We start from the raw sequence: 16,171 nt of genomic DNA, 5'->3' as shown, positions 1-16,171 counted from the left end.
TCCTGGATTCGACATTATTTATGCGCTCGGTGGTCGTTATCATCCCAACCCGTAAAACCACGGAACGAGCAAAGTGGCGAGGGAGCAGAGGGTATATCGGAGCACGGAGCGACATCCCTTATGCCGCTAGGTTGCGACCCCTGCTGTTGCGGCTGCTGTCGCTTCCTGGGGGAGCCACGACCCCTCGTACTTGGAAAATAATTCTATTAGGTTATATCGCGGTCTGCGTGAATGACGCGCGCACACGCTTCGCTCGAGGGCGGTCAGGGTGTCTGCGGTTTGTTACGAGTAACCAGGCCCGCTGCTCTCCGTTCTCTCCGCTCTCCGCGGAACGAATCCTCCCCGGGGCGGCGTGCTTCCTCTTAGATTGCCAGCGAATTTTATTAAGTCCCTAATTACGTCCAATCTATCGCGTTACCGGGCGTCCATGGAAACTTGTACGAGCCCGCCCCTTCCCATCGTCCCTCGATCTCTCAATCCCTTGTTCGCTGTCTTCCCAAAAGTTTATCCCAGCAAACTGGAGAAACGAACGTCTTTCATTCTTTTGGGTAAACGGTCGACGGGTCGCGCGAACCGTTTCTCGAATACGGACTCAGGCTTCTACCGAAAGCCAGCTGCTTCCAGGCTTTATCCATGGAATTCGAGGCGCATCTTCTCTCGGCCGTGTTCTCGTTGTCGCGTTCGAAACGTTCTCTTTCCGTTGCTTTGGTCGATGTGCGCGGAGTGTCGAGTAGCAGGAAGGATAGGCGTTGCGTTAATGGGTCGCGCGAATTTTACCTTGGGTATCTCCGCTCGATCGACCCTCTTTCCAACCCCTCTGTCTCTCCTTACGCGTTTCGGATGTCCTTGGTAGTAGGTGGTGCGTGTGCTGGGTGCTCGCGCGGCCGATATATCTTTCGCCTCTATAAATCACCGATGGGCGGAACCGACATGGAGAGACACCGTAGAGGTTGGAAGGAAACCCGTCTCTCGAAGCGACGCCCGGTTCGATTTATCGCGGTGCAAACACGGAGAGATTCTTCCACCTTTAATCTTTTCCGGCGAAACTCGCGCGTCACCTACACTCGTCGCGCCCCTTTCTTTCCGTCTTTTCCGTTGCTTGTCCATTCTTCGAGTTTGACGTGCGGTAGTACCGACTGGGATCATCGCGTCTACAAGATCGGTTACCGAACAACCTTCTCCGTTAAAAAAGCAAACGAAACTTTTCTTTCGCAACGATCGAAAATTATTTCCTGGGATTCACTTGTAGATAGATCTGGGATCGGGAACTCCATACCCAACAAAGGAGCAAATAACATTTTTCGAAAATAGGAGAGTTCCGTGGAGCAGTGCGTAGAATCTCTGCTTTCGGCGCCGGGGGTCGTGAGTTCGAATCCCGCTTTTGGACCCTCTCTCATTTTTCCAACGCTCCTACATAGATATGTAAAGATTCTTCTCATTCCCGTTCGATTTGCCACCCGACTCACACAGAGTGTTCGAGGTTCTTTGGTGTGGTATTCCACACTACTACGACCGTACATGACGTACGCTACCTATAGATACGTATACGTTGTATACCCACCGGTAGTTTATCGTAACTCGAGTCTCCGCGACAGGTTCTCGTCGCGTTGATTTCGTCATCGTTCTCTAATCGTCCCCGGAAGCCTATTATCGCCACAGACTCGAGTCTCCGTCCCAGAATTCCGATCGATACCTCGCAAATCCCAACCGATTGCACATTTACCACTGGTCTCTTGTTCGTCGAGCAACAGTGTGGGACGAGTCGATCGCAAATTCGCGAGAAGAAAAGTTTTGGGGATTCGATGCTCCTCGTCGGCCGAGACGAAGAAATCGACCGTTTTACGAACGAGTCCGGTTAGGTTAATTCGAGAACGATCGGGCGATCGCGCCGCCATGGCGCGCGGCATTGCATCGGGAGTGGTGGTCCCGCGGTGGGTTACGGTAGGTTACGATTCACCGCTCGCACACTGCCGCGCCGCGTCGAGTATTACCTATACACGGCAGACCGAACAGAATCGTGCAACATCTCGCCGGGACGGAACTGGTTTTCTAGTCATTACTCGTGACTACCCGTCGCGTTTCGTTGCGAGCGCCGAGCTCTTTGCACGCTCGGCTACACACGAATCGCGAATTACTCCCGATACACGTACCTACACGGGGTTCTATTAATTCTTTCGAACGATCGTGGAAACGGAATGAAAGCAACGAATTAGCCCTTCTATTCGTTTTAATTTTCCTTTCTTTTTGTCGAGACCGCGATAGATCGGCGGCAAACCGGAAAACAGCTCGTAAAGACTAGACGAGTAGATCGGTAACGTGGAACGGACTAACGATACTTGTTCTCTCTACGATACATTTAACACACCCAGAACCGTTCTTGGAAAAAGGTTTTTCGATACTGCGAAAGGAAAGTTCGGATACGATTCGTTCGTCCACTCGGTATAGTCGTGAAAATTCTGCACGGATCGTTGTTCGTGGAACGCGTGAACTATCGTTGATGGATAGAGGAGAAAGAGAGTGTGGAGGAAGCGAAGAAGCAGACACGAAACACCACGCCGGGCCGCGCGAGCGAAACCCACTTAACCCGTTCCGCGACGCGTCAAAGAACCGCTCGGGAATGTTCTCGTTTCCGTCGATCCGTTGTGCCGAAAATGCCATTACTCTCGCGACGAAAGCAATTTCTGATTCGCGACGCGACGAAGAGATGCTTCCTGGCTATAAAGTATGTATTTCGGGAGGACGTCGCGGCCGTTTCGGTGTCGCCTTATTTTCCCGCGAGTCATCTTTTCTCGAGAACGAGGCCGGAACCGAGGGTGAGGGTGGACAACCCTTTGTCGCGGCAAAGTATCTCCGCGACGTTTACGTTTTCGTTGCATCCATCCCCCAGCTCCCTTGGAACACCCTCCCTCTCGCTTTGACGACTACCGGAAGTGGCGAAGGAGTCTTTAAAATTGGAGTCTGCGCCGCGAGGCGACAAACTCGATTTCACCGGACGACCAGATCATCAAGACCGCGTTGTCTTGTTTCGCGATAAAGAAACGCGAACTCTCGAAACGATTAGATTCGCGAAGCTCGAACAACGATCCTCCGAATTGGAAAGAGACGAAAAGACGATATGAAACGGACAAAAAGGATGCGAGGTGAGGCGACGTGATTCGACGCGACTCGAAACGAACAGACCCGGAAGAAAACGAGGGTAGCACGACGGAGAAGCGAGAAAAGAGGCGAGCAAAAGAGGAGGGGGAGGAAGAGGTCGCGCGGGAACGAGAATGGTTGTAGAGCGCGCCGGAGGCGAGGCCTGACATTTGGTTACTGACATTTTCACCCCGGGGTTGACGGCGGGCAACCCTTTGGCGTTACCCGCGCTCAATCACTCCATTGTCTCGAGCGGCGCTCGTTTTATGCTCGCGTCAACGCTTCATTATGGGGCCCCGGGTCCGGTCGACTTGGCTTCTATAGCCCACGTGCTCGGCACATTGTCTATCCCAAGAATATATTACGCGCCCACGCGATCCACCGCGCACCGTGTCGTCTATCGTCTACCTCCCTTCCCCTCTCCTCTCATTCTCGCGCATTCTCTCTCCCTCTCTCTTTCTCCGCTCTCCGAAATCCTGCTTCGAGAGAAGACTCTCCTCAACGGGACGATCATGCACCGTTGTTCGATACGATACGATACGATACGACGGAAACACAACCGTGATCCAGCTCGAAGGACCCAAGGACCGATCGAAAACTCGTAAAGCCCTGCCGTGGCGCATCACAGCAATTAATTGCGGCGCAAAATCGCACGCGCTCGATCGATTAATGGCCGGGGCATTGTTGTCGCATTGTTTACGGTAATCAGAGAATTTATTGAGGATTCGCCGTTGAAACGAAGCGACACGGTGGCGCGCGCCAGAATTACTTCTCGAATTCACTGAATCAGTCTGCGTTCCCTCATAGTCTCGCGGTAACAGGTGCAACGGCGTGCCGCAACGAATTCGACCTTCTTGGTTTTTAAAAATTTTAAAGCCACCTCGACGGTTTCGTTCGGTCTTTTCGATATTTTCGCGAATAGTCCGGACGGGAAGGTGATAGGACTCGACGTTTTTCGTAAACGACGAAGGTTTTCGGACATTTCGATCGAAAGCGTCGATAGCGGTTCAACGAGAACGTCGACAACGAAATGCCATTAATCCGGTGCGGAGAGCAGAGTCTGCGCCGAGCTCTCGTGGGTCGGAACTCAACCGTCCTCAGCTCTTGGTTCGTCGTTTCGCCGCGCTTTCGTTTCGCGTCCAAGCGAGAAAGCATACGCAACGCTCCAAACATCGAGTAATTCTGCACCAAAGAATACATATACCGCAAGCGCACGGATTACCAGGTGTACGTTCATCACACGCGGTTTCCACGTGCCGCGGCAACGAGAGTCCACGCGCGACCGACGAATCGGAGGGACGAACACCCAGGAAAGGTCAAAAGTTTAGGGGAGATCATCGACGCGTCGAAGCGAGAAAAAGTTCCGAGGGTGAAAAGGCCAGGTGTACGTAGAGCATAGGAACGATAGATGAAACTGAGAAAAGTTTGCGCGTCGCGCACACCGTATCGTATCGATAGACTGTGTCTCTGGAAAACTAGCTCGCAAGATATTCCGCGTCTGATCATGCTTCCCTCGTTCGCTTCGACAGTCTCCGTTATTACTTTCGTCGGACTCGTTCGAACATCAACGCCTATCCGACCGGTCTCCCCTCTCGCGTTTCGGTCGCTGCCGTGTTCGCAGGTAGATCTGGGCAGGTACCGCGAAGGTCAAGTTTTTTTTTCTCCCGTGGCGCCCCTCCTCCTCTTCCTGTTCCTATTCCAGTTCCTCTTCCTCTGCTCCTCTCTCTCTCTCTCTCTCTCTCTTTCTATGCCCCCCTCCCGTTCCATCTCTTTATCCGTCCGTGACCGTTCCCGCGATATGGAAGAATAGTAGAGACGATGGTGGGTCGACTCGTTTCGAGTCGTCTCTTTCCTTCTCGAGAATCCGGTCGATCCTTCTCTCCGGTGGTCGCACCGCGCGTAACACCGTGGACCGGTTTCCAGAGCAGCCGCGGGGGCTAAATGTCAACAACGGCGTAACGGCCCGGTTAGAGGATTACCCCCGGTCTCTGCCCATCGAGGGTAACGCCAGACAAAAGGTCGTGAACTTTCCGCGTGTCATAATCCGTCCGAGAGGGTTCTCGCGGCTTCTCTTCCCTAGGATTCTCTTCCGGTGAACGAGTAGAGCGCGCTTTCGTCGAGAGTCCTCGGAACGTTTTTCCGGGCTATAGTCCGTGTCTCGGGTTGTTTTTCGGCCGAAAATCGATCGGTACTCGAATCGATGATAAATCTTTGTTTCCGTGGAAACGACGACCGAGGTGAGAAAACTAGAGAAGGGATTGGAAGGCGCGATCGAACGCCCACAGAGGGGAAAACAAACGAGACAAAGAAAGGGAAAGGTGAAAGAAAGGGTTCGGGCCCCGATGGTTGGCCGGTTGTCCGGGTCGATGTTGTCGGGTCCGAAGGTTCGACGCCTAAACCGAATACCCTAATGGGATTGGCATCGTTGTCGTTAACATGACAATATAGATCCTAAACGGTCCGCTTATAGGTGTTGCTGTAGGTAGCAACTACGGGGGCACGCACGTCGATTAAATGCGTGTCGCGTTGTCTCGATGCGTACCGGCGATAGGGACGTGGCGTCGCGTCTCCAAATACGAGCCTTGTTATGATAATCTTTGCTCGCGCCCCATCTCTCTGTATGTATATACTGGCGCCTCATCGCCGTATCGCCGTATGGTCTCTCGCCCCCATTATTCATCGAGAAACCGTCTGCTTCCGTTCTTCGCTTTCCGCTTTGTATTCCATAATCGCTTATCTCTCGGGTCTTTTCGGTCTTTAACTCGCGAGAAACAGAATTCTTTAACCGATCGGGTTGAAACGATCCTCGTTTTTACATCACGCATCTACGGGAAACACGATTGTTCGGCGTTGTCCGGATCGTTGTCTCGTCCGTCGTTCAGGAGGAAGTCGGAGGCGCCAACGCGTACATCAAACACGTAATTACCATTTCGAGAAACGTCGAGGAATACTCGAGCGATCCAAGTTCGGTAATTAAGCGTCCCGCCGTGTCGGGAAGAAAACTCCGATCGAACAACGCGAGTTTTATCGTCGCTCTATCGGACGTATCGCGTTCGTTCGTTCGTTTGGAATTTCCTTCGATACGCCAGTCACTCCTCGAACGCGTACACTTACCCTTGCCCTCGAATCGCGAGTCTGTCCCTTATTGCTGGCTCGTCGAAAATTTTCGTCGCAGCGTGGATATCGGATTCGTGTGCTTCGACGACGAAAACTTGTCTCGAGACGAGATCAACCGTTCCGTATTACGCGCGGCTTAGGTTGCGTCCTCTCGCGATAATCCGAGGGTTTCGCGAATCGATAAAACGATTCTGGCCCCGAGCACGAGACGACTCGTGAAACTGTACGACGATTCGTCGACCCGTCGCGTCGCGTTTCGGTTACACGCGCGTACATCCATACATACGTACGTACATTCGTGGAAGGCGGCCGGAGGAGACAAACGACGCGGAGAGGGATCGGCGCTGCTCGACACAAAGCATCCCCCGAACACCCTTTCGAAGTCGGAGGTGACGTCACCGACAATGGAAGGTCGAGCTGTGATTAAAGATCGAGAGACTCCGTAAAAACTCCTTGAAAAGTGTTGGAAGGAAGGAAGGAGGAAGAGGCCGGAGGGGCAAGAGGACGGGCAGAGACCTACCGGCGTGAAATATTGCCTCCGCGGCACCCGACAGCTATATGACGTTTCCGAAGGGCATGAAAGAATCCCCGCCACCGTCTTTCTCCTCTCTTCGTTCGTTCGTTCGTTCTTTCTTTCTTTCTTTCTCTCGCTCCTCTGCTCCTTCACGCCAGGCCATACCGCATCACCCCCATTCCTTTCTTGTCTCTCTTGTCTCGCATCGCCGGACTATCTTACGTTCGTTTCTCCCTGCATGGGCCCAGTCGCGTTGTGACTTTTATCGGATCGAACGACGTACTCTCGTATTCGGTCGAGAACGAGTAATGCAGGTTTAGGGAACTGTACGTTGAAATTGTTCATACACGAATACATCGCGATATATAGATATAGTTGTAGGTACACAACTATTCGAGATAGTATACGCAAGCTGGTCTCGTTTCGAACGTGATTTCCTAGAACGTATTATTTATTTATTTATTTATTTATTTATAAACGGGTTGGCCCCATTGTTTCTATAAGTTGTTTACATAGGTCACATGTCGCAGTATATATAATTAACCTTACAAGTTGCTTAAATGTCTAAACCGCCTCGGAGAGCTTTCTGTACATTTGATTTGAAAAATGAAGTAGAGTTGCCAAAGAAATTTATGGTGTTGGAGAATTTATTAGCCAAGTTTGATAATCTGGTGATAACGTCGGTATGATCAAATCTAGAGGTATATAGTAACGGTGTGAATGTTGGAGGGTGTCTAATCGTTCTCATCGGAGCATTGATGTTAATAATCGCAAGTATATTCGGACAGTATATTTGCCCGTTGAGTATTTTATGAAAATAGGTTAGGTCAAGGACAATCCTTCTATGTTCTAAGGTAGTGATATTAAGTGAGCGCATAATATCAGTATTATGCTAAGTGTGTAAGTATCTACCTACGACTGGTTACCACACCATGGGATACGAAAACTGGGAGACCTCGATCGAGGAGTTCGATGAGGGATCGCGCGATCGGGAATCGTTTCCGCTTCGCCGAGACTTTGAATTTTAAAATCGGTCACTCTACGATGACACGCTGGTCAGCGAGGCGCCAGGGTATTTAGCCGGTTAACGCGCGCGGAACGGGACGAAACGGGACGTAACGACGGAACAGGGTAGGAGAAATCGTGATCGATCGAGTGGCGAAGGGGAAAGAGGAGAGACGAAAGGGGGTCGAGGAGTAGAAACGCCACTCAACGGCATTATTCGAATTGATGCGGTGAATTGGCGCTGACGACATCGGAGAGCCAATCCGACGGTTTGTTTATTGGTCGCGCGTTGGCGGATTCCTTGCGGTTTGCTTTAATTGAACCCCTGAGTCGATGGTAAACGAAACTAATGCATGCTCTCTTCTCCGAACGATCGAACCGGCCAATGAAAAATCCTCGCGTCGACAGCCATCGAGACGAGGACGCAGACGGCATCTATCTATTTAGTTGCGTCGGAGCCGACGCGATAGAAGCTATCGTCGAATTCCTTTGCGGCCGCCACGTGCGCGTAATGGGCCATTACGCGTACGCGTGGAAATAATGCGATTTGCATTCCTAGAAGGGACGTCGAGCTGTCCACGCGGGGTGGACGGGTCTGGAGAGGAAGTTTCGTCGATCGTCTAGAGGACATTATTATTTTTCGAGTATGAACGAACCACGGAATCGGGAGCAGAATAGCCGCGAATTTGAAACCTTTGACAAGATAATTACACGAGAAAATGATAGGAAGATTGAACGAACGATACGTCTCTCGCAGGGAGATGCTGGGATAGTATCTCGGTGGTTATTTCGCGCGTAGCGGGTAACGTCTCGGGCGCGTTGCCGACGAGGAAGCGGGGTGATGGCGCATTATCCTCGACGGGGATGGCAAAACAATGACGAGGAGCAAAACGAAGGAAGGCGGAAGGTTTCGCGCGGAAGGGTGAAATCGAGGGACATCCCGCGTGATTAGTCCGACATTTGCACGGGCAGCGTCTCTCTAGTTGGCACGCATTCCAATGGCTCCCCGAGCAGAAGAGAGCGGAGAGTGGAGGCGAGTGGAGGCGAGTCGAGTTTCATTCGACTGCGTGTCTGCCCGCCCGAGGGCGATTCTCGCAGCAACCACCCCGTCCGTCCCTTAAAATGATCCGGCCTTTTCGCGAACCTTTTCGCGAACCTTGATTACGAATCAAAACCGTCCATCCGGAACACGGGGACGTCTAAATGGGTGATCTATAAATCGTGTTACGTGTACGAAACGTTTTTCAACACCTTTCAGGTTGCCGGAACGACTCGGAGAGACATCGGCGTGTTTCAGTATCGCGTTTATTTTCTCGTCCCAATATCCGTACGTTCCTTTCGGCCGTACGGCTAAAGGGAGAACTATCGAGCCGAGTAACAAACTTTACAATTTTTGTTTCAGATGCGTGTGGCTTGTCGGACGTGGCGCATATCGAGTCCCTTCAGGAGAAGTCGCAGTGCGCTTTGGAGGAGTACTGCAGGACACAATACCCGAATCAACCGACGAGGTTCGGGAAGCTGCTTCTTCGGTTACCGTCGCTGAGGACGGTGTCGTCGCAAGTGATCGAGCAGCTGTTCTTTGTCCGATTGGTCGGGAAAACGCCGATCGAGACGCTGATCAGGGACATGTTATTGAGCGGCAGCAGCTTCAACTGGCCGTACATGTCCACGATGTGACATTCTATTTGGCGACAGCTAGCTTCCGCGTAATACTGTCGCTTCCCGTCTCGTTCCGTGGTCCAACCGAGTTACGGATAGCTTCGATCGTCGAGCGAAAACGTTCGAGGCGTTCGTTCGGAACCGAAATCGAGCGGCAGTACGTTGCACTCTTCCACTTGGTGGTATCGGTATCGGTCGCCCGACCACGCGGAAATATCATTCGCCGGTCGAGATCGCTCCGCGATGCGTCGCGGCCGATGATCGTAATCATCGACGATCCCGCGAATCAATCGTCAAATCCGGGACAAGAACTCACGGCAACTATTTTCTGATTTCGAAGCGAGTGCCTGAACGTGGCCAGGGCAGGGGTCGATGGGAATCGAGCGCGGCCATTAACGACGAGCTAAAGTGTGTATAAAGGGGTCCGAGAGAAAAGTGGGCGGAGGAGACGTTACGCGTGACGGAGGAACAGGCCCGAGAGAAAAGAAGGGCGGGGTGAACGAAAGATGCGCGATAAAGACGTTGCTCGCTCGGACCAAATACCTCTAACCGAGGCGCCAACGATCGGCTTTTCGAACAGAAGGTCCAAAATTTCGTGGCCTCCCGCCGACCTCGTTCCGACAGTCCCATAGTTCCGCGAACCAACCACCCCCGAAGGAACGACGACCGTCTGTACAGTTCGGTCCGCGAATGCTTTCGTATACGCACTACGTATCTGGTATCTATGCGTACTCGGGGCTTTAAGCGCGTCGCGTTTTCTCGCGTGATACGCGATCGAACGACGAGGCGGTAGCAAAAGAAAGGACGAGTGGAGAAAGGAGGAGAGAGAGAGAGGGGGGGACGCGGTGTGGCACTGGAAGGCCCGGCGCGAAGAAATCATAAATTAGCATTTGTAATCGACAGCGGTGGATCTGGTAGATCTTCCGTCGGTAATCTCGCATCGATCTCCGGATCGAGTAATTGCCGTTGGTCGAGTCATGCCGAAACTCTTAGTCATTCGTTTCGACGTCTGGTTCTCCGCCGCGTACGTGCCCGCGTTCCCAAGAATTTCTTTCCTCCTCCCCGCGACTCCCTTTCCGTGAGCCGAGAGTCTTCGAATCGCGCAAACTATTCTCGATGCCTCTTGCTCGCTCGATCCGTCGTCGACGCTTTCGATCAGCGCGCGACTCGTTCCGTTCCTTTCCTGGGAATCGTCTCGACGACGGATCTCGCATCCAATCGCATCGTTCACTCGTGGTGCACGGCAGCACGGCGCGACGCGACGTTACTGGCCACGTAACATCGCCGAATCGTGGGTCGTAGGTGTATTCTCTTTCGACGCGTTCGAGCGTTACGGTCAAAGCTGGAGCTCGCGAACGACTCGGATGAAAGTGCGCTGGATCAACGGCGTAATATTTCTTTCGTACGATTTTCCGCTGTATGTATTGTATTACGTAAACCCAAAAGAAACGATCGAAAAGCCTAAATTCCCGCCGCTGTTTCGCATTCCTCGAGTTCCAAAATCGTCGTCCCTCGGTTGTCTCGTCGAAGATATTCTTGTTTTTCGTTGCAAACGAACGTCTTCTTCGAAATCGAAATTTTTATTACGTACTATTCGAGCGCCACCGATGACCCCGATAGCTGGACAGCTGGAGACGCGAAATTTTCGTCGGACCGTCGCGGAACGAGATGCGAATGCGGCCTGCGAAACTATTGTTTACCGCTCTTTCAGAGACTGTGCATCGTAGGGTGTGCGTACCATTAAGAAACGTAAGCATTAGGTTAATTCGACACGTTGTTCTTGTCCGTTATTTATTGAAGAAATATTTTCCTTTGTTTTCCGTGGCGAACGTCGCGTCGGTACGAGATTCAGGAGTATCTCGATGGTAAACTCCTGACTCGAACGTTGACGTAGCGGTTTGTTTAAACGTCGATACCCTATCGGTCACCGAGACGTTAGAGAATGATTTTGATATTATTGGAAGCCGATGGAATCGACGATTTCTACACCGGTCGAGTGAACGTTGTTGCCTCTCTCGAAGCGCGTTTCGAAGCGCGTCGTCGTCGGTTTCTTCCTCGCGAAAACGCGTGGTCTTGGAAATTCGCGAATAGAGACGACGCGAAATCGCGTTGCTCCGAACTTTCGAAACTATCGTCGTCGACGGTTTCGTTCGCTCGCCTCTATGGAAACTTATCGGGTTTCCATCGCTCGATCTCGACACGCATACACGATCTATTTAGCGTTCGATAGCGAATCGTTTAAAATAACAAAAAAAAAAAACTCCTCGATCGGAGGCAAGCGCTCGATAAGCTGTCGGAGACGGCGCGACGGCGCGCCGGGAAACATATAGGTATATTTTTCTTTTGGGAATTTAGCGATAAGTACGAAGCGAATGATCGCAGCTCGTCGCACGGTCTCCGAAAAATCTGTTTCACGTGAATGCGGTTCGGAGGTACAGGATGTCGAGGAAACTCGGCAAACGCAATGTGATATATAAATAAATACATACGTATGTATAGGGTATGTACGTGTACACGTAGGTACGCGCGTACGTACATAAGTACGTGTACGAGAAAATTAAAATCCGGTTTTTCGAGACGGTGCTTTTTCTACTCTATAAATACTGTACAATATACCTGCAGACGGGTGCGTTGTATAGGGTTGTACGAGAAAAAGGACGGCGGATCGTCGATGAGAAAGAAAATACGTTTGAATACTACGTTACGATAAATGTGGCAATGTCGAGCTAGTTACTTAGAGAACCACTTAGGGGTATATGGGATATTTCAGATATTTTTAAGTAGCGATCGTTCGTTAAGAACGACGCACGCGTGCGACGCGAATACGCGCATCACTCGGATCGAGGTAAGTAATCGACGCGTCTCGATCGAAAAACCGGCTGGCCGACGAAAAGCTGCCGCGATCCCATCGTAACCGAGTTCGGTCGAGATTTCGATCGCTCGTCGAACCGAACAACTGTATTATATTGAGCGCGAGTCGCGTTATCGTTGGATGTACGTATGTAGGTCGAAAAGATATCTATGCAAAGTTATGTATAAAGGCGCGAAACATTTATATAAATACATAAATAAATACGATTATAAATATAAACAGAACTGCGACTATAATTACGGATAATCGGAAGATCGAGGAAACCGAAGTGGAGCACGAGCAAACTATGTTTTCCGGTAAGTATTGTTTGTGAAACCGATACAGCGAGGTCCGCGATCGAACGTATTAGTGATCCCTTCGAAAGACATTGAGCAAATCGACTCCACGAGATCGACGAGCTCGACGATTTCAACGATCGGACGTTACCAGAGGGAAAAAAGCGCGGCGACTTGTTCGCGTGGTCTCTTGCTCGATTGAAAGTCCGGGGTTCGCGCGTTTCGCGACCGCGAAGCCCGATCATTCCTGCACGAGCGTATTTCAATATAAACAATCGCCGAGCAAATTTTCCCCGACGCACGGCAGTGATTTCTGGCCGACGCGCGACGTGACGGCGATCCCTCCGTCTGCGAGCGCGACCCCGGCTGCCCTCGATCGAGGAACGCGACTCGTTGCGATCCTTCTTCATCGTCCGTTTCGTTCGTTCGTAGCCCAACCATTCCGCTGATCCATCCGCTGGTTCATCTTCCATCGTGCTGCACCTGAATTCGCTATCTCGTCTCTTCTTCCTCTCCATTCGCCCCACCTTTCTTTGCCTTGCTTTTCCGCATTTCTCGCGAATCGATCGGCGAACCGATCTCGAAGTTACATTCACACCAACATTTTTGGGTGGACGCACGAGTGTTCGTGTATATGGACGCCACCCTTTGGATCGGTTTGTTCGTGGTTGAGTCTCGTTGCGGCGTCCCGAGTTCCCGCGAACCACGCATAAATCGCGGATAAATCACGAGCGAGACTGGGCTGGCGCGCAAGGAAAGGCAAAAACTACGGTCGGGGTGGGTCGCCGCGAAAGATCGCGAACGATGCCACCGGGCGTAGACCGACGGGACAGCCGGATGCTTAGAATTTCGATAAATCTAGCTTGGCAGGCGAAACAAACGAACGGAGAAAGCGAGAAGAGGAGATTTTTTTCGGGCGTTACGCAGCTTTGGCCGCCGTTCAAAAATTCCGATTCTTTGCTCGACGCTGTAAACGTTTTACGCGCGGGTTTCGCGTTCCACCGATCCAGTACGGACGAAATCGAATCGAGATCCAAGCGGTTAAGTTCGTCCCTAAGGAGTTGCATGGACAAAGGAGGGTGGTACGGGTAAACGATCGTCGACGTTCCGGTTCGAAAGAGCGAACGGACACGAAGATTCATCGCGGGGCAACGTTATCGGTGCGCTCACGTGTCAGCGATCACCGCGGAGGACCATTTCCGGCGAGGAAAGTTTGGAATCGTGGCATTCGTGGCCCCTCGAGCCGGTCACCATGGAAAATGGGGAAGAGATTTTGGAGCGGATCCAGCACCGACCCGGTACCTTTCGGTGCAAGTTTGCTTCGTTCGAAACCGATGCAACGCGACGTACTTATTCCTCCGCTTTATCGTTTCTCTGGAGAAGATACGATCGCGGACGCTGCCCCGATGACCGCCCCTGCATTCAACTTTCCGCGACTACATATACCTATATAGGTACCTTATGTAATCGATATATATAATATGATATGTAGGTACCTATACACAATCGTGTCGTATCCGATTTCTGTTTGTATTTGTTGAGACACGTAATTCGCGAAGACCCCACGTCCATTAACGGACAATTTGTACGATCCGGAGTGTCGACGAGCCATCTTCCCGTCTTGTTTCGCGGTAACACGGGGACGATTGAAAATAGACAGAGAACCGCACTCGCGCTACGAGAGCTACGTTCGTCAACCCGAAATAAAACGAACGGTACAGTCAAGTTCGGTAGCCCAGAAAGATGAGCTCGTCGTCGCCTCCTTCTCCGATCGATCGACCGATTAAACGGCCGTTTCCGACGATCAAAGGGAACGCGCCCCGGTAAACCGGGCTCCGTGTCTTCCGTTCCTTGATGGAGTAATGCGCGTTCGTTGTAGTTCAATTGGTATTCGCGACCCACGCATAAATTGCAACGACTTCGCTCATCCGTTCTGTCTTCCGTCGACGGCGAGGAGTTTCCTTCGTGAACGATCCGCGTCTCGGAATCTCCGTTGGGAACACCGTGGATGAAGTTCGCGAATCGTAGATGTCCCGTCGCGGCGACACCTGAAACGTCGAAGCCGATACTCGAAGAAATCGAAGAACGATCAACACTTTTATCCGGGACTCACGGAGAAAGATGTTTCACGAAAATTGACGCGCTGCGTGGTCTCTCGTTTATCGCGTGAAACGCGAAAAAAGAAAGGAAAGCGTTTTTAACGCATGTACGTAGGCCGCGACGCGTAAGCGGGAGGCGGAGCTATGCCTTCGAAGGGGTCAGAGGGCAGTACCAATCGCTGACTCGTGATAACCACTCGCGCCGGCTACTCCCGATGAATATGAGGCGCGCGCACACGTGTAAGTATGTACATACCTAATGGTTGGTGCGGGCATTTAACCGTTCACTCGCAAACTTTCGGCGTACTCTATCCGAACGCCAGCCAACCCTAAGAACTCCAGGAGTTCGTTGTTTCTCGATTCAGCTCAGAATTTACTGCACACATGCATGCGCACATACCTTCGAATCCAGACGAAAATTAAACAATGTGGAATCAATTTGCGATACATCTACTTACACGAAACCAATCAATTATTTTGAAACAAAACTGTCGTTGGTAAATGCTCGATCCAATGCCTTAAAATAACGACTTGTCCGTGATAATCACTTAACGACGGGGCAATTCGAATCGAACGATACAGTTTAACAAGTATGACGCGAGACCAATGATTTTTACCAGGCAAAAAGATGCATGAAAATTCTTTATCGTTGTATATACATAGCACTCACGAAAAAGACGCACCTGTTTATCCGTTCATTCAGCATAGAATCGCATTGACGAGATTGGCTGGCTAGAATTTAGTTTCATCGTGATCCGAAGGCCAAACGATTTATCACCGGAATCAATTCAATCGAGTGTTCTGTGAGTAAAGCGTCGCGACGGGCGACGCGTCACGACTCTCGCATAATCGTTCGATTTGTACTCGTCGGTTTTTCGCACGATGCCAAACGCGAGGCGACGCCGCGAGGCCTGTATATACTTCTGCGACCATTCCTTTCCGCGTAAATTCGCAAATTGCCGTTTATCTTCGCGAGCTGATTCCAATAAATGGATACAGCGAAATCGAGTGGCAGTCTATACGGGAAATTCGACTGATACTCGAAACTTCACCTATATGATAAGGGATCTGTCGAATGCTGTGTGGTTAGGAGCATAAAACTGAAAATACGTTCTCGTTGAAATATATACTGATCTGCTGTGAAACGATAGTAGGAACAGATTGCCGGTTCTGGTTGAATACCGGCAGCAAGCAACCGTTCGAGCATTATTGCGCCATCCGTAGGTCCATTTCTTGAGATTGTGCCATTCCTACATTATCGACACCGACGTAGATAACGTCAGCACCGACGAGGCATAAGAACAGATTTTTCATCTCATGGAAGTTGGTGGCCCACCTAAACTGTAGTACCGACACGGTGAATCTGCGGTGGGTAAATGACACTAAAATGGAAATGGGCGACGTCGCCTCAGAAAAGTGGGCCGAAAAAAAACATTGGATGAAATGTCTACTCCTATACCTCGTCTGTAACGTCAGAGAGGAAATTAGAGTGCTC

At 51.1% G+C, this 16,171-nt stretch overlaps 1 protein-coding gene across 1 annotated transcript in view; it reads left to right on the top strand.

Moving 5' to 3' along the window:
* Positions 1-9,448, top strand: part of LOC107195103 (steroid receptor seven-up, isoforms B/C) — a 55,654-nt gene extending 46,206 nt beyond the window's left edge. The window contains exon 4 of the mRNA XM_015584879.1: positions 9,174-9,448. Coding sequence (XP_015440365.1) covers positions 9,174-9,448 — 275 coding nt within the window. The remainder of the gene's footprint in view (positions 1-9,173) is intronic.
* The last annotated feature ends 6,723 nt before the right edge of the window (positions 9,449-16,171 follow it).

The sequence above is a fragment of the Dufourea novaeangliae genome, unplaced genomic scaffold, assembly GCF_001272555.1.
Source record: "Dufourea novaeangliae isolate 0120121106 unplaced genomic scaffold, ASM127255v1 scaffold49, whole genome shotgun sequence".
Lineage (NCBI taxonomy): Eukaryota > Metazoa > Arthropoda > Insecta > Hymenoptera > Halictidae > Dufourea > Dufourea novaeangliae.
Note: the sequence above shows the minus strand (reverse complement) of the source record. Positions and strands in the feature narration are given on the sequence as shown.